This window comes from Ochotona curzoniae, unplaced genomic scaffold (genome assembly GCF_017591425.1).
Source record: "Ochotona curzoniae isolate NIBS_2020 unplaced genomic scaffold, NIBS_Ocur_1.0 patch81, whole genome shotgun sequence".
Lineage (NCBI taxonomy): Eukaryota > Metazoa > Chordata > Mammalia > Lagomorpha > Ochotonidae > Ochotona > Ochotona curzoniae.
This window is the reverse complement of record NW_024467063.1, coordinates 451,885-476,823: the sequence shown is the minus strand read 5'-3', so window position 1 is coordinate 476,823 and position 24,939 is coordinate 451,885. Positions and strand designations below refer to the sequence as shown.

General features: G+C 56.8%; 2 protein-coding genes across 5 annotated transcripts in view; one reads left to right on the top strand and one right to left on the bottom strand.

Moving 5' to 3' along the window:
- Positions 1–3,631: 3,631 nt before the first annotated feature.
- Positions 3,632–18,042, top strand: LOC121168258 (kinesin-like protein KIF7). 3 transcript variants are annotated; one of them, XM_040998175.1, is made up of 18 exons: positions 3,632–3,968; positions 5,504–5,704; positions 6,065–6,458; positions 6,559–7,135; positions 7,481–7,594; positions 7,988–8,196; positions 8,895–9,038; positions 9,310–9,425; positions 9,574–9,720; positions 11,439–11,641; positions 12,742–12,939; positions 13,262–13,387; positions 13,489–13,665; positions 14,417–14,632; positions 15,131–15,337; positions 15,922–16,120; positions 16,210–16,356; positions 17,371–18,042. In XM_040998175.1, exons 1-18 carry the CDS (start codon positions 3,641–3,643, stop codon positions 17,691–17,693), a joined length of 4,026 nt encoding a protein of 1,341 aa, XP_040854109.1. In that variant the 5' UTR covers positions 3,632–3,640; the 3' UTR covers positions 17,694–18,042. The 3 variants fall into 3 exon arrangements, with proteins under 3 accessions (XP_040854109.1, XP_040854111.1, XP_040854110.1); XM_040998177.1 differs by having other exon boundaries at positions 7,988–8,209; positions 8,911–9,038; positions 13,492–13,665; XM_040998176.1 differs by having other exon boundaries at positions 7,988–8,209; positions 8,911–9,038.
- A 261-nt stretch (positions 18,043–18,303) lies between these two features.
- LOC121168257 (treslin-like) overlaps positions 18,304–24,939 on the bottom strand; it is a 38,434-nt gene continuing 31,798 nt past the window's right edge. For both annotated transcript variants that reach the window (XM_040998174.1, XM_040998173.1), the window contains exons 18-22: positions 24,187–24,322; positions 23,333–23,492; positions 19,834–21,901; positions 19,598–19,723; positions 18,304–18,853 (exon numbers count right to left, since the gene is read on the bottom strand). In XM_040998174.1, coding sequence (XP_040854108.1) covers positions 18,741–18,853; positions 19,598–19,723; positions 19,834–21,901; positions 23,333–23,492; positions 24,187–24,322 — 2,603 coding nt within the window. In that variant the 3' untranslated portion in view covers positions 18,304–18,740. The remainder of the gene's footprint in view (positions 18,854–19,597; positions 19,724–19,833; positions 21,902–23,332; positions 23,493–24,186; positions 24,323–24,939) is intronic.

The window sequence follows — 24,939 nt, the reverse complement described above, 5'->3', positions numbered from 1 at the left end:
CTAAAAAGGCCAAGGAAGGGGGGCATGATTGATGGGCATGGCCAGGGCCTCCACAACCGTTTCCTGGGGTTGGAGGAGTGAGGTGGTTTCAAGAGCAGTCCCTAGGATGACAGAGCTGGGAAGACAGCCTTGCCTTGGAGAAGCGACCTGTGGTCTGTCCAGAGCCAAGGACACAGCAGCACCGCTGAGCGGCAGAAGTTGGCCTCCTTGGCTCCAGGCTCTGCCAGTGGCCTCCTGGGGCTCTCACCTTGGTCAGCCTTGTCAGTCAGGTGGGGGTGAAGACAGATCCATGCTCCCCATATTTACAGCCTGGGATATGGGGAGGTGTGAGGGATGTGAGTGTGGGTGTAGAATGTCCAAAGACCCTGTGTTAGAAGTGTACTCCTGGGCCAGGCACGGTGGACTAGGGGCTAAAGTCCTCGCCTTGAACAGGCCAGGATCCCGTATGGGCACTGGTTCTAATCCAGACAGCCCCACTTCCCATCCAGCTCCCTGCCTGTGGCCTGGGAAAGCAGTCACGGACAGCCTAAAGCCTTGAGGATCCTACACCCGTGTGGGAGACCTGAAAGAAGCTCTTGGTTCCTGGCTTCGGATTGGTGCAGCACCAGCCGTTGCAGTCACTTGGGGAGTGAATCATCACACAGAAGATCTTCCTCTCTGAATATCTGACTTTGCAATAAAAGTAAACAAATTAAAAAAAAAAAAGAAGAAGAAATGTGATCCCCAGAGTCTGACATTAGCAGCTAAAAACTTAATACAATTATAGTCTGGGAAGAGGTTGCTTTGGGTGGTGACTGCATTGGTTTAGGGTTTAGGGCAGGCCATGATGGAATTACACTCTTTAAGGGAGACTCATAGAAATTCACAAACACGAGGGAGGGATCTTCAAGTTCATGGAAATTTGTTTTAAGGAAAAATTACACACATGAATTTAAAAAATGTTTGCACCAAATATACCTATTTTTAAACTCAATCTCTTGGGCCCAGCGGCATGGCCTAGCAGCTAAAGTCCTCACCTTGAACGCGCTGGTTCTAATCCCGGCAGCCCCACTTCCCATCCAGCTCCCTGCTTGTGGCCTGGGAAAGCAGTCGAAGACAACCCAAAGCCTTGGGACCCTGCACCCCTGTGGGAGACCCAGAAGAGGCTCCTGGCTCCTAGTTTCAGATCAGCACAGCACCAGCTGTTGCGGCCACTTAGGGAGTAAATAAGTGGGTGGAAGAAATTTCCCTCTGTCTCTCCTCCTCTCTGTGTATCTGAATTTCCAAACAAAATAAATAAATCTTAAAAAAAAAAAAAAGTTCAACTTTCTGAAGTTCTCCCAATGCAAGCGGTCTAAGCAGTTACTCTTAGGGTACCATCTCCTTAGGGCCACACGGGGACACCGCGGTGTCACACCTTGCACTCCCGGTGCCAAGTTTCTTTCGACATGACTGCAAGAGGCAACTCAGTTTCAGAACTTGCACCATGAGGGCAAATGAGAGTCTGGGGTCGGAAGGGGTGGTGGGGACGAGGTGCCATGGAAGTGTTACGTTTTTAGGCGGGAAACGACAGCTTCCAGGAGTCCCGGGCCTGGAGTGGAAGCCGAGTTGGGGTGAAGAGGCGGTTCTGAGCCGCTGGCAGTCCAGGGCACGCCATCCGCGGGGACTCCCTGGGCAGGTCCAGCCCCCAGCCCGGGCCCCGCCTGCGGCCCGATTCCGCGGCGCCGCCCGGCCAGCGCCTGCGCCCCCGAGCGCGCGCGGGCGGAGCTGCGGGCGGGGAAGGGCTGTTTTGGGGGGGGCGGGGGTCCCGATGACGGCATCGGAGCGCGCCGTGCCCGGCCTGTGAGCCTCGACTGCTGGACCGACCCCCGGTTGTGTTCGCACCCAGGCAGGTGGGTGTGGGGCCGATCGGGGACAGGGGGTAAAGGGGCACGAGGACCCCGGGGCGAGGGGGCGGCGCGCGCGGCTCACAGCGCTGCGCAGGCCGGTGCCGGGTGGCTCTGGGGGGCGGCCGGCCCGTCCGGGGAACCCTCACCCCGCGCGGGAAGCTCCCCAGCCCGGATCCGTAACTTCCTGGAGGCCACTCGCTGGGCAGGTCGGCGCCCCCCAGCCCTCAGTCTGACCCGGAGAAGGCAGCACCGAGGCTGGGGGGGACAGGTTCCTGGTTGAAGTTACTGATACAGACTTTTCGGGAGCTTTGGTCCGGCTCCTGACGCCTCGCTCCCTGGTGGCGCGATCGCACCGTGCAGTTGTGCGGCTGGCAGGGCCGCGGAGGAGCCGGGACGGTAACCGGCTTGCGACCTCCGTGATGGGGCTGCACCGAGGCCCCCATCTCACCTCCATCCCCCGGTGGTGCCCGGGAGCCGGGACGAGGGGCTGTGAATGCTGGGATGGTTGGACGGGAAGTGGTCAGTGCTGTGGGAGCAGGACCGGAGCCAAGTCCTTGGAAAGGGATTTGCTGCTCCCTGTTTACTTGTGCTGGGAGCTGGGGAACCAGCCAGAATGGGGAGCGTTGATGCAAGGGAGACAGGACCTGTGGGTGCCCTCACGAGGCGCAGAATCCGTGGAGAAAATGGGCACCCCTGTCTGGAGGGCCGAGGAGGTTGCAGAGAAAGAGAGACAGGAGGAAAAGTCTGGGGTTCAGAAGGTGAATGGTTATAGTAAGCAGGGTCTGTTTTAAGGAGTATTCATTATTATTCTTTACTGATTTGGAAGGCAGAGTCAGACACACACACACCCCTTCGATCTGCTGGTTCTCTCCCCATATGGCCACAACCACCAGGTGGGCTGAAGCTAGGAGCCTGGAACTCCATCCAGGTCTCTCACATGGGTGCCAGGGGCCCAGGTATTTGAGTTCTCCCTGCTACCTTCCCCAGCCCATTAACAGGGAGCTGGATTGGAAACAGGGCAGCCAGGGTTTGAACTGGAGCTCTGACACTGGGTGGCATGTGGGAGACTGCTGTGCAGGCAGTGGCTTAAGCTTAACAAGGCTGGCCCTATGGTGTGTCTTCTGTTCCTTTACGGGATCACAAGGGCAGAGGGGCTCTTTGTTTTGGGAGCTGGGTCATGGGGAAGTAATAGGATTGTATTTGCATTTTTAAAAAAATGTGCCCCTGGCTGCAGAGTTGGAGCAGGTGGGAAGACCCACAGGGAAGGGCCCTGATTGCAGGATGGGGGCGGCAGGTGAATGTGAGAGAGCTTTAGGAGTGGGAGCTGGCAGAGTTGGTGGTGGGAGCCTGGTCTTGGAGGGTAGGTCAGGTTTTTTGAAGAAGAGCGGGCCAGGTTTGAACAGTGATGTGACAAAGGTAGAGGCTTTGGGAAATCTGGTGGGTTAGGGGAGGGACAATGGGATGCTATGTGGGGTCATGGTGCATGTGGTGGTGCGTGTCACCCTAGGAGAAGCACATACTGACATAGGGTACCAAGGCAAGGCGTTGGGGCGGTACATTGCTACTGTGGGGCTGCAACATGGATCCTCAGACGTCAGGCTGGACAGGGTCTGCCCTGAACCTTAGCCTTTCTCCCTGCTGCCCCTGTGGGGCCAGGGGCTGCAGGAGCACACCCAGGTCACCTACAGGGTTGTCTCTGTCCCCTGGAGAGCAGGTGCTGCTGCAAGGCCCTCTCAATGTCTCTCCCCAGGGCCTGGAAGTCTGTCTCGCACATGGGGCTGGAGGCGCCGCGACTGCCGGTGGCGGAGGAGGCCCCGGTGCGGGTGGCCCTGCGAGTCCGCCCCCTGCTGCCCAAGGAGCTGCTGCATGGCCACCAGAGCTGCCTGCGGGTAGAGCCTGCGCTCGGCCGTGTCACCCTGGGACGCGACCGCCACTTCGACTTCCACGTGGTGCTGGCAGAGGACGTGGGCCAGGAGGCTGTGTACCAGGCGTGCGTGCAGCCTCTCCTTGAGGCTTTCTTTGAGGGTTTCAATGCCACGGTCTTCGCTTATGGCCAGACGGGCTCTGGGAAGACGTACACCATGGGCGAAGCCAGTGTGGGTGAGTGACCTTGCTCATGGCCGTAGGCCCACGTGCAGGGTACTCCTGTGTCTCCCATGCTCCCCACTGGGGGATGGGAACCCCGGGGGAGGGGAACTGCAGCCACATCAGAGGGCATGGGCAGGGTTATTCACTGGAGGGCTGGGAACCTCTCTGGAGATGAGAGGTTCCCATGCCACCTGGTCCTGGGAATCAGGGGGCATCTGGGGCTTGCTTGTCTTGTAAGGGCTGTGCTGGGGCTGGCTTGTCTTGTAAGGGCCATGCTGGGGCTGGGGCCAGGACACCCTGGAGCAGGACCTTGGGCAGGACTCTTTGGGCCCCTCTTAAGTCCCTGAAAGATGAAGTGGCCCCATGTGTCCAGCCTCCGGTGAGGGCCTTCTGCCTGGGAGAGGGACAGATCCCACGAGGAGACCGGAAGCCAGGGAGGTGCGGGGGCCAGGCATGCTCTCTGGATCTACCTAGGGTCCCACAAGAGCAACCTCAGTTCCCACTGAAGGTGATGTCCTCAGTGACCTATTACCCTCCACTGGGCCACGGCTCGTAAAGATGCCAGCGAGGCCACGTAGGAAGCCACGCTTCTAGCACACCGGCTGGCAGGTTGCAGAATCTTCTCTCTTCCCCTGGCCCACAGCTACACTTTTCCTCCTCTGAACCGCACAGTGGACATGAGGAAGGCTCCTGAAGGCTCTGTTCCTACCTACAGTCACAATGAAACACCAGCCTCCCGTGATGCTCTCCCACTGTCACCTTGGGCGGGATGACATTAGCATGGGGTGGGGAATGCAAATGTCCCGGCCGCAGTAGTTTCAGAAGCATTTGCAGAAAAGAGGTGCATGAAAGAAAGCTTTCCTCCATCCTCTGGTTCACTCCCAGGCTGAAGCCAGGAGCTCCTTCCACGTCTCCCACATGGGCTCCGGGGCCCAAGCACTTGGGCCATCCTTCACTGCTCTCCCAGGCGCATGAGTAGGGAGCTGGATGGGAAGTGGAGCAGCTGGGATTCGGATGGGTAGGGTGCTGGGGTTGCGAGTATTCGTTTAACCCCTTGTGCCACATTGACAGCTCCCTCATTAAATGTTCTCCCATGTATTTTTTAATGGCTGGTGTTTCATTGTGACTGTAACATACTTTAGTGAATCAGGTATTCGGTTGGAGCTCAGAATAAACAGGGATTATTCCATGGGATAAAATTAGGAAAACTGTTAGTTAAGTAAGAACAGATTATAACAATACTCTGTCATGGGGGCCACCGAGCCCAGGGTGTCTCATAGCGTGTCCTGTGTACAGCGAAGGGGACACTCATATTATGAAAGGAAGAACAGTGCATGGCTGCTTCCCACTCTGAAACCGCATGCTCTGCCTGACTACTCCAGGGCATGGCTCAGCTCTAGCTGCCCCTCCCTCCTGTGTCGGTTTCTGCCCACTGCCTTTTCTATTCACCTGGGAGTCCTGGCCCCCAGCTACTGGCAGGGACACCGGAGGCCTGTGCCGTGTCCGGCCAAGGGCCCAGTGGCAGGTGCCGTGTGGTGTTTCCCCAGCCTCGCTCCACGAAGACGAGCAGGGCATCATCCCGAGGGCAATGGCCGAGGCCTTCAAGCTGATCGATGAGAATGACCTCCGGGACTGCCTGGTGCACGTCTCCTACCTGGAGGTGTACAAGGAGGAGTTTCGGGACCTGCTGGAGGTGGGCACTGCCAGCCGTGACATCCAGCTGCGGGAAGATGAGCGAGGCAATGTCGGTAAGGAGCTCTGGGGCACATGACTGACTGGGAGTGGGATGTGTGGCTTCTGGAGGCTGCACCTGCTCACAGGCTATGGCGCCCCTGGAACAACTCATGATCGCTGACACTGGGGGGAAGAAAAAAGCAGGGAGCAAGGAGCCGGCGGCGACCACTCAGTTCCCAGGCCCCTGGCAGGACTGGGGATGGTTCTTACAGACTGAAGCTGAAATTGAGGGGAGCGTATTTATCTCTGGTCCAGGTCCCTGTCTAGTCCGCAGTGATGGGTTGGTGAGGGTTAGACGAAGGGAATTTGGATGAAGGCAGTGTAGCGAGGCAGTGCGCTGCCCACAGCTGGCTCACCACCTCCTGTGCCCACAGTGCTGTGCGGGGTGAAGGAGGTGGACGTAGAGGGTCTGGACGAGGTGCTGAGCCTGCTGGAAATGGGCAACGCAGCGCGGCACACGGGGGCCACGCACCTCAACCGCCTGTCCAGCCGCTCCCACACGGTCTTCACTGTGACCCTGGAACAGCGGGGACGAGCCACCAGCCGCCCGCCCCGGCCCGCTGCAGGCCAGCTGCTGGTCTCCAAGTTCCACTTCGTGGACCTGGCGGGCTCTGAGAGAGTCCTCAAGACCGGTAGCAGTGGCGAGCGGCTCAAGGAGAGCATTCAGATCAACAGCAGCCTCCTGGCACTGGGCAACGTCATTAGCGCCCTGGGTGACCCGCAGCGCCGAGGCAGCCACATTCCCTACCGCGACTCCAAGATCACGCGGTGAGTGGAGACCGGGGGGTGGGGATGGGAGGTAGGGTCTGCTTCTGCCTTCCAGGCCCTGCGCATGGGGCCCCTGACGTCCTGGCGCCCGCACCCTCAGGATCCTCAAAGACTCTCTGGGCGGCAACGCCAAGACACTGATGATCGCCTGTGTGAGCCCGTCCTCCTCGGACTTCGATGAGACCCTCAACACCCTCAACTATGCCACCCGCGCGCAGAACATCCGCAACCGCGCTGCTGTCAACTGGCGGCCGGAGGCCGAGCGGGCGCCAGAGGAGGCAGTGGCAGGGCCGGGGGTGCGGGCGCCGCCACGGCACCGCTCAGAAACACGCATCATCCATCGTGGCCGGCGCGCCCCAGGCCCCACTGCCGCAGCCACCACCACTGCCGCCACTGCCGCCTGCTCCTCTTCCTCCTCTTCTCCCTCCGCTGCCGCCGCCCGCCTGGGCGCCGAGTGTGCGCGCTACCGGGCCCGTACCCACGCGGCCTACACCCTCCTGCGCGAGCTGCAGGCGGAACCCTGGCTTCCCGGTGCTGCGGCGCGCAAGGTGCGCGACTGGCTGTGCACCGTGGAAGGCGAACGTAGCGCTCTGAGCTCCGCTTCGGGGCCTGACAGCGGCATTGAGAGTGCAGCCGCCGAGGACCAGCTGGTGCAAGGGTCCGAAGGACGAAAGATGGCCATGGGCCAGGTGTGGCCCAGGGCACTGGGGTGTATGTGTGCGGAACTGGGAGGAAGAAGGTCTCTACACAGCCAGCTGTGCCCTTGTTTCCTGTCCTGCAGTAGGCAGCGTCACAACTTCCTCTTAATACTGCTTGGAGGTGTACTTAGCTAGAACTTAGCTAGAGTGCCACGGGCTACCCAGCAAGAGGTGGCCCAAATGGTTTCCAAAAGGGATCCCGGGCCAGCTGCACGCATGCAACAGAGTGGGAAGCAGAGCCAAGCTAGCCAGCGATAGAGAGAGCCAGGGGGGTGCCCCCAGCTCCTTGCCCATCCTGAAGCCTCCCCGTGTGCCCCATAGGAGGACGAGGGGGCACAGCAGCTGCTGATCCTGCAGAGCCAGGTGGCGCGGCTGGAGGAAGAGAACCGAGACTTCCTGGCTGCACTGGAGGATGCCATGGAGCAGTACAAGCTGCAGGTGGGGAGAATACAAATGTCATTGAATCTCCCAGGGCCAGAGGAAGCTGAGCCCGGGTAGAGTCTGAGTGGACTGTTTAGAGACCCAGTGTGCAACCTGCATAGCCCAGAGGACGTTGGGCCTGACGCCCTCTGGGTAGTGGAGGTTCCATGTGGTGGCCAAGCACCCTGGGAGCTTGAGCAGGACTGGACAGCAAGGGTGAGAGCTTGGATCTGCCCCAGGCTGTGTGTGTCTTGGAAGAGAGGCGATCAGGGCAGAAACCCTCTGCAGAGTTACCCCAGGGAGGGCTGCTGGCCCCAGACTTGCCCTTCGGTGTCCTGCCCTTCTGCTTGTTGGGAGCAGCCCTGCCCCAGGGGTACCCTGCCTGATCAGCGACCTGCCCATGTCTTGCAGAGCGACCGGCTGCGTGAGCAGCAGGAGGAGATGGTGGAGCTGCGCCTGCGACTGGAGATGGTTCGGCCGGGCTGGGGGGCCCCAGGGCTCCTGCAGGGCCTGCCTCCTGACTCCTTCGTGCCACGGCCTCACACAGCCCCGCTGGGGGGTTCCCACAACCACACGCTGCTGCCTGCGGCCTGTCCTCCCGGAGTTGAAGTTGGCCCTGAGCACTGGGAAGAGGTGAGGACATGGCCAGGCTGGCTGTGTGACGGCCGGTGGTCCCACATCCATGAGATGCGCGATGCTCGGCGCCTGTGTCTTTAGAGGCACGTCCTCTCCTAAGGGACTGCTTCCACTGGGCATCTGTGAGGAAGGGTTTAGAGCAAGTTCTGGCTTTTGGGCAAAGATGGGAAACTCATCAACTAGAAGGCCACCCCCTGGAGCAGGTGCATGAGGTAGCTCACATATAGGTGCCCATTTGTGTCCCTGCTGCTCCACTTCCCATCCCGCTCCCTGCTAATGCACCTGGGAAAGTGGCAGAAGATGGCCCAAGTACCTGGGACCCTGCACCCACGTGAGAGGAGGCTCCTGGTTTCGGACCAGCTCAGCTTTGGTTGTTGTGACCATTTAGAGTGTGAACCATTAGATGGAAGACCTCTCTATAACTCTGCTTTTAAAATAATTAAATAAATAAATAAAAAGCACCCACCAGGTTTGCAGGTTCACTTTCCCATGAGCTTTACCCTGTTCCTTGAGCCTTGGTCTCCTGGCTGCCTGTTCTGCCACCTTCCAACCTAAAGCTGTGGGTTACCTCAGCCCCGAGGCCCAAGAGGACTTGGACTGGACAGAGGTGGGCTTGACCTTGAAGGAGCGGGGGCTTGAGGAGGGCTGGGCATGCTGCACAAACGAGGGCGGTACAAGGGAGCTGGCGCCCCCTGCAGGTGGTGGATGGTAGGGAGGCAGGAGCTGAATTGCCCTCAGAAAAGCCCGGAAGTGGCTCTTCAGCTACATCGGAGGAGGAAAAGGAAGAGGAAGAAGAGCCGCCTCGGCGGGCCTTGCACCTCCGCAGGTGAGTGGCACCCGCTGCATACATGGTAAGGACCAGCTCTTGTCTCATCACACAGCCGGGGAGGCCTCACACTTGCGTGGCCCTGGCCAGCCCTTGGGGGAGAGCAGGGTGGGGGCCATGGGCTGTGAACCAGGAGTGCTCCCTGGGTGGGTGTGAGGTGACCTGGGGTCACGTGGGGCCTAGGACACAGAAGGTCCAGTGGTCTCTCTTCCTCCCCACCTGGGATGGGGCTGGGCTGGAGGGAGGACAGATCCCTTCCTCCTCTTTCCAGAAACGGGATCAGCACATGGAGCCAGAAGGCAGGGGCCTGTCCTGAGTGTCCACCAGATGGGAAGGGCCCAGAACCGCCCCTCGCGGAGCTGGATGCAGCCATCCCGGGGTCGAGAGGTAAGCTAGGCAGGGTGCAGAAGGGACCTCCTCCCTGCTCCATGCTCCTGGGTCAGCCCACGACCCACCCCTGGCCCCGTGCTGCCTCTGCTCCTTGCCTCCCCCACCTCACTATGTGGAGGTGGTGACTCCTGACTGCCTGTCACAGTGGTTGGCGGGACCAAGGCACAGGCCCGCCAGGCCCCTGCTGCTATGGCCTCGGAGTGGCGGCTGGCCCAGGCCCAGCAGAAGATCCGGGAGCTGGCCATCAACATCCGCATGAAGGAGGAACTCATCGGCGAACTGGTCCGCACAGGTGAGGGGCAGGGGTACCTGGGTGGGCCTCCCACTTGTGGAAGGACAGGGGGCCAGAGGTTTGGTGTCCATTGTCTTGCAGCAAGCAGTGTAACCCCTCTGTGCCTTGGTTTTCTCACCTGAGACGGGGATGGTGATCCTGCAGGCATCACAGGGTGCAGTGGGTCCATTTAGGCTGGATCTTGAGTAGGCAGTTTTTTCCTATCCCTGCGGAGTGCTTGCCACGGCTGAGGCCTGCTCTGCACTGTACCACTCATTTACACAGTGTGTATTGCGATGCACCACGTGTCTCCGAGCCGTGCCATGCCCACTCCTGGCAGGTGTCAAGAGTGAAGGAGCAGGGCCCAGCTGTACATGGGTTTCCCTGAACGATGATAGATTCATCACAGAATGCATTGTGCAGAATTCCAGGCACCTCAGAGGAGCGACTGGAACCATGGGTCCCCACATGCCAGTCACCCAGATCTAGCCATGACCAAGATTTTCCCACGTTGGTGTCCTCTCTCCCTTTTATTCTTTGCTGAGATGATTTTTAAAGATTATTTTTACTGAAAGAAAGTTATAGAGAAAGAAGGGGAGACAGAAAGAGGGACAGAGAGAGAGAGAGAGAGACTGGTCCACTCCTTAAATGGCTGCAAGACCTAGAGCTGGACCAGTTCAAAGCCAGGAGCCAAGAGCTGTTTCTAGGTCTCCCACATGGGTGCAAGGGCATAAGGGCTTAGGCCATCCTCTGCTGCTTTCCCAGGTACATTAACATGAGGATAAGAAGTGGAGCAGCTGGGACTCGAACCGGCACCCATTTGTACTGCTAGCACTGTGGGTAGAAGCTTACCCTGCTGTGCCATTGTGCTGGCTCCTGCTGAAATAATTTTGAAGCAATTCTCAGACTCTGTGTCCTTTGATTCCTAGGCCCTCTAGAACAAATCTGCACCTTTTTGTTGTTAATTTAACAATCATACCATTAGCTCCTCTAACACTTGCTAGGGTGTGCAACTGATATGCCTAAGTTGGGGTGCACACACACCCCTCAGCTTTACTTGCGTGGCCTCAGCAGTCTGCGCTGTCTCACCTCTCCTGCCTTGGAGTGGCACGCTGCAGACTCCAGCTGTTTGGAGTCTGTTTGCTTCCTTGTGGTGTTCTTTAGCTTGTCCCTCTGTCCTCCATGCTTCCTGCACGTAGAATTTAGTTTTGCAGATCTGATGATGCAAGTTAAGAGTTATGCAGTTACTTTAGTGTGTGTACTAGGAAACTGCAGAGCTGGTTAGTTTGTAATTTCCTTGGGCCATGGTTGCGGTTGAGGTTCATGCAGGAAGGTGAGTGTGGCCTGCCGGTGAAGGCACCCACTTCCTGTCCCCAGAGCCACTCCTGCATCTGGCTCCAGATTCCAGCTTTCTCATGCAGATGCTGCGAGGCAGCAGTGCTTCCCTGGATCCAGTTGCCAGCTCCCAGTCTGGCCCATCACACCAGCCACTGCAGGCATTTAGGGGATGGCCTAGTAGAGGGGAACTCTCCCTACCCTGCCTCTGGACTTCTTAATAAATGAAAAGGAGCAAGTTGATCTCAAGAACCCACCGAGTCAGTCATGGGTGGTGGTAGAATGCCGTGGGAAAGCTCACTCAGGGCTCAGGGCTGCCACGGTGGGGAGGTCCTGGCGGAGGTGGGGCGGGGCCCCTTCTCAGGGAGAGGCGGCCTGTGTGATGCAGCCCCGTTCTTGTCCAGGGAAGGCAGCCCAGGCCCTAAACCGCCAGCACAGCCAGCGCATCCGGGAGCTGGAACAGGAGGCAGAGCGTGTGCGGGCTGAGCTGAGCGAAGGCCAGCGGCAGCTGCGGGAGCTCGAGGGCAAGGAGCCCCAGGATGCCAGTGAGCGTTCTCGGCTGCAGGAGTTCCGCAAGCGGGTGGCTGCAGCCCAGAGTCAGGTGCAGGTAGGTGTCAGGACCCAGGGCAGGGGCTGGGGCTCACACTCACTGTGGATTCCCAGCCACTGGTGCCGACTCCCTCCTGGACTCTGGGAGCGAGACTGCACTGATGACCTTTGTGTAGGAGCTGGGGGCTGGCTTAGCTTTCTACCCAGCAGGGGCCGCAGGCCAGGGTCCACATGGTGTGGAGACCTGGAGATGGGAAGGAGTGGCCATGCAGCCCTTCCCTGCACTGTCCACTGGTCTCTCCAGCCATCCCCATCAGTCTGCTGCCCACTGCAATGTCCATCGTCCATCCGATGAACGCATCCGTTGTGCCTCTGTCAGCTGATGTGTGTTCCCATCTACATGTCCATATGGCCTGCCCTCTTTTTTTGTTGATTCCTGCACTGTCTGTACTCCACCAAGGCTGCCATAGCCGAAGGCTGCGATTGGGGCAGGTCACAACTGTGGGGGCTGGAATTCAAGGTCAAGGAGTTCATGGATCTGCACCCCCATGAGGCCTCTGTCTTGGCTAGAAGGTGGCTGCTTCTCCTCTGAGCCTTTTCCTGGCCTTTCTCTGTGCCCTGGCACTCCTGTCGTCCCCTTCTGCCCATAGGGTCACCTGGCATGCTGGGTTAGTGCATCAGTCCGAATCACCTCTTGAGACTTCTTGTCTCCAAACTCAGCCACATTCTGAGGAGTACAGGGGCTGGGGTTCCCACATGGGTATTTGAGGGGTGCAGTTCAGCCTTTAGCACAGCCCATCCTGCTTCTCATCTTCCTTGCCCACCCATCCCTTCCTGCTCTCTGTCGCCTGCGGTCAGAGAGGCTGTGGAGTGGCTGGGAATGTGGCTCCAGGAGCTGACAGCTTGGGTTGGAGTCAAACCCTGCCACTGACTCATTGCGCGCTCTTGGGTCTCCTAACTTCTGTATTTCCTGGTTAATACAGAGTGTGGTCCAGTGCCCAATGTTACAGTGGGAGTTACACTTGTGCATTATTTGTGTTCTGTCACGGTTACTGTTTGTCCACCATGTGCTGCCTGTCCCCCTGCTGTGACTCTGTTCTGCCTACCGCCAAGTGCCAGGCACCATGCCAGGCTGGCAGTATTCCATGTGTGGCCCAGGTGCTGAAGGAGAAAAAGCAGGCGACAGAGCGGCTGGTGTCGCTGTCGGCGCAGAGTGAGAGGCGGCTGCAGGAGCTGGAGAGAAATGTGCAGCTCATGCGGCAGCAGCAGGGCCAGCTACAGAGGCGGCTCCGCGAAGAGACGGAGCAGAAGCGGCGCCTTGAGAGCGAGATGAGCAAGCGGCAGCACCGCGTCAAGGTCAGGCCTGCGGGGTCCAGGCTGGGGTCCAGCCCAGGCGCCCAGGCAGGGTCCATCCTGTCCTGCCACACGGCCTGTGTTTTTTCCCATGAAATTGAGTTGTGTTACAGGGAGCCTGAGATGAGACCTCAGGGAGTGAAGGCTAGAAAGTGTGACTGTAGGGACCAGGATGATTCATGTTGTCTGCTTGCTGGTCCAGAGGGATGGCAGGTGGCACTGTCGGGAGTGGACTAGTACCTCTGTGGGCTCAGGGTGTCCCTGGCAGGCCCTGGGAAGGTGCTGGTACTGTAAATAGCCCTGCCCACTGAGCTTCCCCTGCCAGGAGCTGGAGCTGAAACATGAGCAGCAGCAGAAGATCCTGAAGATCAAGACAGAGGAAATTGCAGCCTTCCACAGGAAGAGGCGCAGCGGCAGCAACGGCTCCGTGGTCAGCCTGGAGCAGCAGCAGGTGGCGCCAGTTGGCAGGGCCAGGTCCATGCCCACCGAACCTCAGGAGGCAGCCCTACACCCAGCGGGCACTGAATTGTGTTCCTTCTGCTCCCCCTTCAGAAGATCGAGGAGCAGAAGAAGTGGCTGGATCAGGAGATGGAGAAGGTGCTGCAGCAGCGGCGGGCGCTGGATGAGCTGGGGGAGGAGCTCCGCAAGCGGGAGGCCATCCTGGCCAAGAAGGAGGCCCTCATGCAGGAGAAGACAGGGCTGGAGATCAAGCGCCTACGGTCCAGCCAGGTAGGCCCCGGCCAGGTGAGGCTCGACCAGGTGGGGTCCAGCCAGATGAGGTCCGGCCAGGTGAGGTCCAACCAGGAGAGCTCCTTCCCTGGGAAGTCTTTCCAGGTGATGCCCCATCTTGGGATGTCTAAACAGGTGAGGTTCTTCTAGTTGGTGTCTCTGCCAGGTGAGTTCCAGGTAGTGAAGCTCTTGCCTTCTGAGCTGTCTCCTGTGGATCTCCAAGAATTCTAGGGTAGAGGTTCTCTCCACTCATTCCTCCAGTCTGTTTCACTGCTTAGCTACTTGCTCTGGTCTTTGTAGAGAGTAGGAAGTGGTATGGCTGTAGAAAAAAGACCCCCCCTGCTGTGGCTGCAGGCCGACAGGGCAGAGGGGCCTGGCTCTGCCAAGTGGAATGACTCCTTCCTAAGTCAGCATCGGAGTTGGTCTTCTGTTGCATGGGGTTAGAATATTGCCACAAGGGTCAGAGAGGGGAAGTGAAGCCCAGGTCCGCCATCTCGGGCACTGCCTTCCATTGTTGCTATCACGCATGGCTTGAGGGGCTCCCAGGGCCACTTGCATCTGTGTCATCCCCTTTGCCAGAAGGCTCTGTGCCCTGCTTCTCTGGGCCATCCCTGTGGTCCCTGGGGACTAGGAGTAGGACTACCCTGCCTTTTGGGGCTATGGGTTTTTTGAGTGAAGGACCTGGGTTCTCTTTGGCACCCCATGAAGACAGGATTTGCTCTGCCTTGATCCCTGGCGGTGTTGCCCGTAGGCCCTGAACGAGGACATTGTGCGGGTGTCCAGCCGGCTGGAACACCTGGAGCGGGAGCTGTCTGAGAAGAGCGGGCAGTTGCGGCAGGGCAGTGCCCAGAGCCAGCAGCAGATCCGTGGGGAGATTGACAGCCTGCGCCAGGAGAAGGACTCACTGCTGAAGCAGCGCCTGGAGATCGACAGCAAGCTGCGCCAGGGCAGCCTGCTGTCACCCGAGGTGTGTCCGGGGTAGTTGCCCGTGTGCTGGGCCCGCTGCCCACTTCTCTTGGGGGCTGGGATCCACGGGGTCTCCTGTCCTAATCCACAGGGACCAGGCTGTGCTGACCTCTCGGTGCCCCTTCAGCTGGAACCTGGTCTCCTGTGTTTGAGCTCCACATGGGCATTGGGTGCCAGCAGCATGTTTAACACACCCCTGAAGTAGACAGCAGGCCTGTACAACTAGAAATGACCCAGTAGACCTCTGTCCCTACACATCTGTCCATGTGGGGCATTCTGCCTGCTGAGTGTCAGTCCACAGAAGGACTTGCACTGGGTAGGACGGCCTCTTTGTAGGCCATCGGCTCTTTGCCAGGACCAAGCTGACAGACACATCCATGTCTTTGCTGCCACCAGGACGAGCAGGGGCACCCTTTGTCCCCACATGTTCAATGGGGACACTTGAGGCTCAATTGCCTCTCCCCAGTATGCCTCTGCACAAGCACCCCTGTCCCCACAGGAGGAGCGGACACTGTTCCAGTTGGATGAGGCCATTGAGGCCCTGGATGCCGCCATTGAGTACAAGAATGAGGCCATCACGTGCCGCCAGCGGGTGCTGCGGGCCTCAGCCTCCTTGCTGTCCCAATGCGAGATGAACCTCATGGCCAAGCTCAGCTATCTCTCATCCTCAGAGACCAGAGCCCTACTCTGCAAATATTTCGACAAGGTGAGTTGGGTAGCCTTCGCCCCCTGCCACTCAAATGAGGGACTGTTACTGTAGCTATAGTGAGTGAGAACCTCCCCTCCTCTCACACAGGGGCCAAGTGAGGACTATCTTCCCAGCTCCAGGCTGCTGGCTCACCTCTTTAAAACCAGTCTTTCTTACCATGGCTAAGACCCAACTTGTTCCATTCTCTCTCCTATCTGGCCAGCTTCAGGGTGGCCTTGTCCAGGAGTTCCCAGGGTCCATGTCTGGTGACATGTGTGGTTACCACAGGGCAGGGATAGAGTCCAGAGATCCTAAACATCCTTTAATGCACAGGACAGGCCCCACAGCCATTACCTGGAGGATGTTGTGCAGCCTGAGGCCTTGCCTAGAAGCTCAGTAGCCTGTGGCTAGAACAGGGTTTGCAGTGGGGACAGACACATTCCATCGGGTCCCTGTTGAGAAGGTGTCTGAGGCCAAACCCTGACTCAGCAGGATAGATCCCAGATTGGTGTCTGCTGTGGGGGCCAGCTGGCCAGGATTTGCTGTCCCTGGTTGTGGCGTGCCAGGGCCGGTGGGGGCTGAGTGGCTGGATCCTGGCACAGGTGGTGACGTTGCGGGAGGAGCAGCACCAGCAGCAGATCGCCTTCTCAGAGTTGGAGATGCAGCTGGAGGAGCAGCAGAGGCTGGTGTACTGGCTGGAGGTGGCCCTGGAGCGCCAGCGCCTGGAGATGGACCGCCAGCTGACCCTGCAGCAGAAGGAGCATGAGCAGAATGTGCAGCTGCTGCTCCAGCAGAGCCGCGGTGCGTGGCCCCGCTGCCCCCAAAGCCCTGGGGCAAGGTGTGGGGGCGTCTGCAGCCCCTCACTGCTCCACCCCACCTTCCCACTCTAGATCACCTTGGCGAGGGTTTCGCAGACAGCAAGAGGCAGTACGAGGCCAGGATCCAAGCTCTGGAGAAGGAGTTGACCCGCCACATGCGGATCAACCAGGAACTGAAACAGAAGCTCGGTGGTGGAAATGCTGCCTGCCAGAGCAGGGGTGAGCTCCCCCGCTGTCCCGGTGCAGACAGCCTGTCTTGCTGGGAAGTCAGGCTTGTTCCTTTGTTTGGGGAAAGCACAGGAACCACTCTCACCTCAGACCTTACTTCTGTTTGCTTATGAGGGGGACCTCCAGTAATTTATGGAACTCATTTTGTTGTTGAAACAAAACAGAAGGGACTGGTGTTGTGGTGTAGCTGGTCAGGCCTATGATGCCAGCATTCTTACGTGGGTGCTCGTTTGAGTTGCAGTTGCTCCACTTCCAATCTAGCTCGCTGCTAATTTGCCTGGGAAAGCAGCAGATGGTGGCCCAAGTGCTTGGGCCCCTGCCCCCAGAGCCCAGAACTCAACCCAAATATTTAAGCCATCATGTGTTATCCCTTGTTTGTAGAGCAGAGCCAGGCACCCTCATGCCCCATATGGGACAAGGGGATCCCTACTGGCATCTGGATGCTGAGTCGAATGCCCCAGACTTGTCTCTGCCATCCACATTTCTCTGTCCAGCCCAGGATGATGTGACCATGGACAAGACTTCGCTTTTTCTTTTTTTTATATATTCTTTTTTTTTTTTTTTTAAGATTTATTTTTATTGGAAAGGTGGATATACAGAAAGAAGGAGAGACAGAGAGGAAGATCTTCCATCCGATGGTTCACTCCCCAAGCAGCCGCAATGGCTGGAGCTGAGCCAGTCTGAAGCCAGGAGCCTGGAGCTTCCTCCAGGTCTCCCACGCGGGTGCAGGATCCCAAGGCTTTGGGCCATCCTCGACTGCTTTCCCAGGCCACAAGCAGGGAGCTGGTTGGGAAGCGGGGCAGGCCGGATTAGAACCGACGCCCATTCGGGAACCTGGCACGTACACAGAGAGGGCTTCAATCACTTCGCTATTGCGTCTGCCCCTAGACTTCGTTTTTTACAGACATTGTGTTGAAGTTTCCTCCGCTTGTCCTGGAGCACTGGAAAGCTGGGATCTCAGGGAGCCAGGCCACCTCCCTCTGATAAGCTCAATTCCTTTGACAGGTGGAGACAGGAGTCGTCTCTTTTTGGAGAACAGACAAGTCCCTGGAAATGAAGATGAGCCCCAGCCAGCACCTGAGCTCTGGCAGTCCCCACTCAGTGAGGTGGCTGCCCGTGCCCGAGAGGACACACGGGATTTGGTCCACGCTCCGCTGCCCGTGACATGGAAGCGGTCAAGTGTATGTGGCGAGGAGCAGGGTTCCCCAGAAGAGCTGAGGCAGCGGGAGGTGGGCCTTCCCTGGAACTTGGGGTCTCTGTCTAAGCCCCGGCGGGAGCCACGGAGGGCCAGCCCAGGGATGATTGATGTCCGGATCAACCCCCTGTAAGGCCATGAGACTGACGCTGCCTCATGGGGAGACTCCTGATCCTGCTGAAGGGTGCAGCTGCTGCGGCTGCACAGTGAAGGACGGGGCTAACCTCACCCCCTTGTTTTCACTAATGGCAGTCAGCAGGACCACAGCCCCAAAGAGCTGAGCTCCTCCCCATCTTCTGATGGCCACCTTTGCCTTGCCCCAGGGTAGTAAGCCCTAGTGCCTGTAATCCTGGGTTCACACGGGGTCTTGTTGCAGGGTGGCTAGCAGCAGCAGGGTTTGGGTTAAGTGCTCTTATGAACATAGGGAAACTGTACACTTTTAGTTTGAAAAAGTCATTTAATAGTAAACAAGAATAATCCGAGTTTTCACTTGGAATGTGATTCGTAAGACAACAGGCTTGACCTTTTTTGGAGACTGAGATAGCTCTCAATTTGCTGTCCCAGACCCTGGCCCACAGCCAGCAGTAGGCTGGCTGCTGTGCCATGGGGCACCCCAGGTGGGAACCTCCAGCAGCATGCTGGTCATAGCAGACATGGGACAGGACAGTACCTGAACATGAATGCTCTAGGGCACAGCCAGAGATGGGGTTGCTGTGGAAACTTTTGGAGCTGGCCTGAGTCCGTTAACCCCAGGATGGAGCAGGGCACAGAGAAGCACTGGACTCTATTCAGAAATGAGGGGATCAGAAATGCACTCTGCTGCCCAGTGCTGTCTTCAGCTTTGTCTCTGCCCCAGTAGAAGCCTCACACAGCGCGGCTCTTTCTCAATCAGGCACAGGGGTTTCCCTGAGCTCCCAACCGAGGATTCCACCCATTCCTTATCTGGCTTCCTGCTTCTCAACAGCCTGCGCATCAGCCTTGGCTAGTTTCTCCTCGTTTTTTGAGCTTTTTCAGTTCGATAAAGCCCTGGTTGCTACTGTTTCTGAACAAACCGTTAGGGTTCCTTTGTGGTGTGAGTGTGGGTCCCCAACATGTCCGGAAGAATCATGCTCAGAGCATGGCTCTGGTCAAGTTCTGTAGTGTCTGCAGTCCTAGGCCCTCCAACCAGACTCCTCCCTAGCTAGCTAATGAGCTTCTTCCGTGTGTAAGTTCTGCCGATGGGGCGTCTCCTGGAGAATGCTTGGCTGGAGGGAGAGTCTTTGGCAGTGGAGAGAAATACGTCTGAGTCCTCATCTAGGGAAAAGCAGAGTGAATGAGGACTGAGTGCAAGACAGAGGGAGAGGGCTACATTTAGGCACGGACCAGGAGTACCCTCGCCAACAGTACTGCCAGAGGTGTGGTCATCCCCCAGAAACGTCAGCCATGCTTCCTGAGCTTCTGTACGAATGCACAGTGCTGGGGATGGAGCCTTCTACCTAATGCATCACACATTCTTTTAGGTCTTAGGTCTGATGTTATTTTACCTGACTTCTATCAGGTCCTGAGAGAACAAACCTTCCAGAGGCCACCCTCCTCCTGTGCTCTCCCACAGCGTGGCTGACCGGGAAACAGCCACATAGGGTGGTGCATGGGGCAGGGGGTGGCAGAGCCATGCTGCCTACTGCAGCTGGCACCATCTACTGAGTGTGCATGGACATGTAGGTGTAAACCGTGGGTGATGGCTGGCCCAAAACACAGCAGCTGTCTAGTATGCCACCCAGAACCACAGAGCTTCGTGTGTGGCAGGCAGCGCTCGGCCCTCTGCCGACCCCTAGTAGACTGGCATTCAGCAGGACCTGGAGGGGCTGTCTGATGCACAGTCCTTCTAAGGCAGTGTCTGGGAATGGCATGTCACATGCTGGCAAAAAACCATCTATCCTACCTGACCCATGCCTGGTGCTCCCCCTCAAATCCATTTGCCTGGCAACTCAGAACTAACTTGAGGGAGCCCCTCCCTCATCCCAGGAGCGAAGTCTCCAGACCCATAAAACAAGTTACCTCTGGTGTCTCTAGCCTGAGAGGATGATGTCTTCCCCTGGAAGAGCAGCGGAGACTGGGTCAGGGCCTGGAGACCACTGGCAGAGAGGCAGCTGCGTGTGGTGTAGCACGGAGGCGGGGTGGAACCTATGGAGATGCCAATGTGTCAGGGCAGCCTCACATAGCCCAGGAAGTGAGCTCAGGCCATCCCAAGGAGCAACCACAAGCCTCCTTGCCCCACATGGAAACAAACTCACCAGTAACAAACACTTCATCATCCCCTGTGGAGGGCAGCAGTCGCCCACTGCAGGCCGGAGACCTCTCTTCACGCTGGCCCAACACTGAGTCTCCTCGGGAACCAGCACAGACTCTCTTGGTTTCATACTCCACTTCTTCCTCTGCAGACAGGAGTCTCTTCCTGGAACCCAGCCCAAACTGTCCCCAGGAGGCAGCTTCCTCAGCCTTGGGCATACTGTCCCCCGGGGGCGACTGGTCTGGCAGCTGACACACTCCCTCGAGCTCAAAGTCCCCCAAGATGGAAGTCCTGTGTGGGCTGAGTTCAACACCCCGCCCCTTTCCTTCAGGTTCCGGTAGTAGCAGGCCCCCAGGAATTTCTGCACCAACCTCACTCCTGCCAGCCGAGGTACCAGTGCTGCAGTCCACTGCCCTCTTCCTTCGGGGCCAGTCCTTAATTGTGTCAGGAGTTGTCTTCCCACTGTGCTTGGGGGATGGTGTCCAAGGAACCCCGACATCAGTTTGAAATGGGGAGGGAGTGCTAGAGGGGCAGTGGGTGGGAGTACAGGACTGGCAGATGTAGGTTTGGCCCCCGCCCTTGCCAGGTGTGCTGTGTGAGGGTCGGAGGCAAGGCGGGGACATGTAGGTGGACTCGGGCTTGTGAGAGGACCTGCTGGTCCTGGGCACGCTGGGGCCTGAGCTCTCCTCTCCCAGAGCACTCTCTTCCTTTCTCAGGGACTCAGCTTCCAACAAAGAGCCAGGTTCCATCTTCTTAATCCGAAGCTTTGGAAGGCCGGAAGCTTGCATCTCTAGCTCTACCTCGAAGGCTTGTGGGCTGGCAGCAGCTTCCAGATGCTTAGCTGAGGCCTGCGGCTGCTGCTCATGTGCTATGGCCTGGCGCTGCCGCCGGTCGGCTGTGCAACGCAGGCCATAGCATGATGTCAGAGGAGAGCAGGGCCCAGAGGAAGGGAGGGTTGGAGGAGCCCCAGGGTCCAATACATGTGGCCTCTCGTCAGCTGCTGAGGTCTGCAGCCCCTCACCTTCGTGCCCTGAGGAGGCAACACTCTGCAAGCCATCACTGCCATGACGATCAGCTTCCTCCAGGGAGAGACACTCTGTGTTGCTGGAGGACCTGGGCCAGCCACTCCCAAAGCCACCGCCCGGAGAACTCTGTCCCGTAGATGGAGACTGAGGACAGAGCCTCACTTCCTTCTGGCCCCTTCTCAAGTCTGTGACAGATGCCAGGGAGTGCATGCCCACCCCAGGGGCTGTGTGGACAGCAGGCTGGCCCTGTAGGGAGTCTCCCTGTAAGGAAGTCTTCCAGCACTGCCTCCCAGTGTCAGAGGGTTGGGGAGCTGGGGTATTAGAGGCAGTTGCCTGGGAGGCTCTGTGAGGAGTCAAGAGGCCAGGAGAGGATGGCCAAGCTGGGGGCTCCTTCTGGTCCTGTTCTCCAGGGGAAGGAGATGCTGTAGTTTTCCTAAACAGACTCTTCTGGGAGCCATCCCGGAAAGGCAAGTGGAACTGTTTCTGTGGAGTAACGGGTGGGGAAGAATCTGTGGCTGCCTTTGATAACCCCTCTGGGGTGCCGACAGTGCTGTCCTTGGAGTTTTGCACTGCTTCCCCCAAGTGAGATGATCCTGGGCTGTGTTTCGGGGTCTGAGGTGAGTCCACGCAGGCAGCTGCTCTCTGCGGTGTTCTGAAAGAGGGTCTGCTGGGGGTTGCATAGGAGCTTCTGGGCGGGGTGCTGGATGGAGTTGGGGGTGCTGGATGGGGGGCACTCTTGGGACTGGAAGTCATGAAATATGGCCAAGTACAGCTGGGCTGAGTGCCTGGCCTCACGGGCGTTCTTGGTGATTGTGCTTCCAGACAGGAGGCTGCTTCCGGAGCAGCCCCTCTGGACCTCCAGGGACCACAGCCCTGTGGGGACTCTCCAGGGGACTTCTGAGCAATAGCTTGCTTTGCAGGTGTTTTTTCTGCAGGCGGCGTTTGCAGTCCCTCAGGAGCACATGGTGGAGTCTGTGGTGTGCGTGGGAATCTTCTAGGTGTGGTTTTGGCAAAGCTTGGAGACTTCTGGTATCTCTTTTTAGGAGTCTGAAGAGAAAAATATTTCAGTGTTTGAATATTCTAACTCCCGATTTTCTAAAGAAGCACTGCAGCAATGTTGAAGGTCAACCAAAGGCAGGATCAGAAGGTGGAAACATCAAGGAGTGGCCCAGTTTCCTTCTGCAGAATACGACCAGATTTTCTAGGACCAAGTACTGGATCCAATATTAGCTGCTTCTCCAAAGAAAAGCTGCCATACTTTGTACTCTAAGGCTAGACTCTACTTTGCCTGCGACTATCATAATTACTCCCTAACTCTTGCCAACACATCACTAAACACTTATTCCCTGCCAGGCAGTGTTTGCTAGGGTTGGAGTTGGGGACAGGAAGGGGTTAACAGATGCAGAAGACACAGCAGCAAAGATAAAATTTCAGAGAAAACAAAATGATTCCTTTCCGTCTCTCTCTTATACACACACATACACAAATGCACTTGAAGCATCAATAGCGAGGAAGTCAAGCGTGGATCTCTCGTGGAGAACCTTGCTGGACTGTGTCAGGACACAGACAGGAATGATCATGTGGCCAAGGCCTTAACAGGGCCAGGCACGGGCATTCTGGAGCACAGGGAGGCTGTCTAACCCAGCAGGGGCAAGGCAGGGAAGGAGTTCTGAGGAACCAACGTCGGCTGGAAAAGCTGAGGAGAGGGACCGTAGGCACAGGAAACAGGAATCAAAGCACAAGTGTGAGAAGCCGTGGCTGCACGCAGTCTGACATACCGGGCGGGCGAAGTGGAGGCAGGGCGGGCTGAGGCCAGCCAGGCTGGCAGGGACAGACCACGGGGGGAGGACAAGGCTCTCAGTTGTAATAGGGCCATGTTTTCCAAGCGCTTGCTGAGTCCTTGCATCCTCCCCCTGGCTCTGAGCAACTTGCTGAGTTTCCAAACAAAGATCGATAACTTTCAACATGGCTCATTTCAGAAAACCTTAGAAAACCTTGCATTTACAGGCTGGAAGGTCGTGAAACTTTAGGCAAAGGATATGTTGGACATTTCAGAGAAACATGAGGATTGTTTCAGAAAGATCACCCAGATCTCTGGGGAGGTGAGCTGCGGAGGAAAGGCTGTTGCAATGTTCTAGCACAACTGAACAAAGGCAGAGTTCAGGGGTGGGGAAGAGGGGTGGATCCGAGAAGGGCTGAGCAAATGGGCAGGACTGGATCAACTGGCCATGCTCAGGGGAGGGAGCAGCCAGGGATCACGGGTGGAGGTACGGGTCAGAAAGACGTGCGTGTAATGTGTAACAGGCATGTGCAGACAGGATCATGTGTGTCTCCTCAACATTATCTAGGCCAAGCCTGACAGTTTAAGCTCCCAAAACCTAGTCTCTTGTGGCTCTCCCCAGCCACCCACACTGTACTCTGCCTCTGACGTTTCTGTGTTCCTTGAGAACAGTGCCAGAGCGTTACAGACACTGATACCTGATAAGTCGCAGGCATCTCAGACCCAGTCACATTTCCTGAAGACCTGCGAGTTCGGGCTGAGCTCTTTTCTGACGATGATCTGAACACCTCAGACACTGCCCCAAAAAGAAGCCTTTTGGGAGATCGAATACTTTGGACTGGAGAATTTCCTCTTTGGCCTACAAATCAAAAATAGCACATATTTCATTCCCTTTCAACTCCTGCTCTCCCAAACAGGAAAGGCAACAATGAGAGACACCTTCCTAAAATTTACATACTAACCCCGGCCCCTGTGTTAGGAAATGGAGATAATTAATTTATAAATATAAAATATGCATCTATTAGCCAAGTTAATCAAGGAAATGAAGAACACAGCTTCCACTGGGACTCTCATGTGTAGTACTCCTGTCATAGGAAGAAGATTCTAGCAATTTCCTTTAAAAAAAAATGATTAATTTGAACAACAGAGATAGAGTTGTCCAGACAAGAATATTTCATCCACTCACTCACTTTCCAAATGGTTCCAACAACCAGGCCAAAGACAGGAACACAGAACGGTTATCTGGGTCTCCCAATGAAGGGCAGGCAGCAGCCCAAGCACTTGAGCTGTCATCTGCAGGGAGCTGGATTGAACATGAAATAGCCAGAACTCCAAAATGGATGCAAGTATTGCAAGCAGTAGTTTAACGTACTGCACCACAATGGCAGCCCTGGCGATTTCTTTTGAGTGAGCAACCTACAGTGAGTGCTGGGGACCAGTTTGTAGAAATCCAATGTATATGACCATTTTTCACCATCAGGAAATGTCCTGTTCTGAGCTTCCTCTCCCACTGGTCAGTGAGGACCAGTGAAGACAAGCAGGCCTGCAGCCTTCTGCCTTACCTTGCTGAAACGAGTGGACTCTTTGTATGCTTCGAGACTTTGGTTGAGACACAGAATAGAAGGATCCAGAATTTGTCCTGCTAAATGACAACTGCTTGATTCGAGGACTCCTTCTCAAATTTAGCTCTGCAAAACCAGAACTGCAGTCAGTCAGCAGGAAAAACAACAAGCTGTCAGATATTTCATACCCAAGACGTTCCCTTCAAGAGACTTGTGTGTGTGTCTCTAAAACAGCTAAGTGCTTTGATATGTGTTCCTGGCAAGGTGTAAAAGCCACGGACTCACTGAACTATCTCCCTTCAAAAGTTTTCAGCCCGATGTGGGGTGGGGAAAAAAAACCACATCTGTACAGTGCCTTATAGCAAACATTTGCAAGTTAGGATTAATATATGTGTTTTATATACATTTGTCTAGAAATAAGAGTGGTAGAGTTCACGTGTGAGTTTTGTGATTACAAATGACTTGTGTGTGGAAGGTAGAGTGACAGAGACAGTCAGAGAGCTTCCATCTGCCTGTTTACTCCCCCAAAAGCCTGCAACAGCCAGAGTGGTGTCAGGCCAAAGTGAGAGGCTGGGAACCGAATCCAGGTTTCCCGCATGGGCAGCAGGGACCCGGGTACTTAAGCCATCATCTATTGTCTACTAGGGTTTGCATTGCAGCATTGGCAGAAAGCTGCAATTGAAAGCCAGAACTTGAATCCAGAGACTCTTATTTATTTATTTATTAAGATTTATTTTATTGGA

Bases quoted from the DNA above. Each gene is read 5' to 3' on its own strand.
- LOC121168258 (XM_040998175.1), top strand. From the start codon at position 3,641: ATGGGGCTGGAGGCGCCGCGACTGCCGGTGGCGGAGGAGGCCCCGGTG. The intron at 5,705-6,064 runs GTAAGGAGCTCT...CTGTGCCCACAG, and splicing joins AGATGAGCGAGGCAATGTCG to TGCTGTGCGGGGTGAAGGAG. The intron at 7,595-7,987 runs GTGGGGAGAATA...CATGTCTTGCAG, and splicing joins TGGAGCAGTACAAGCTGCAG to AGCGACCGGCTGCGTGAGCA.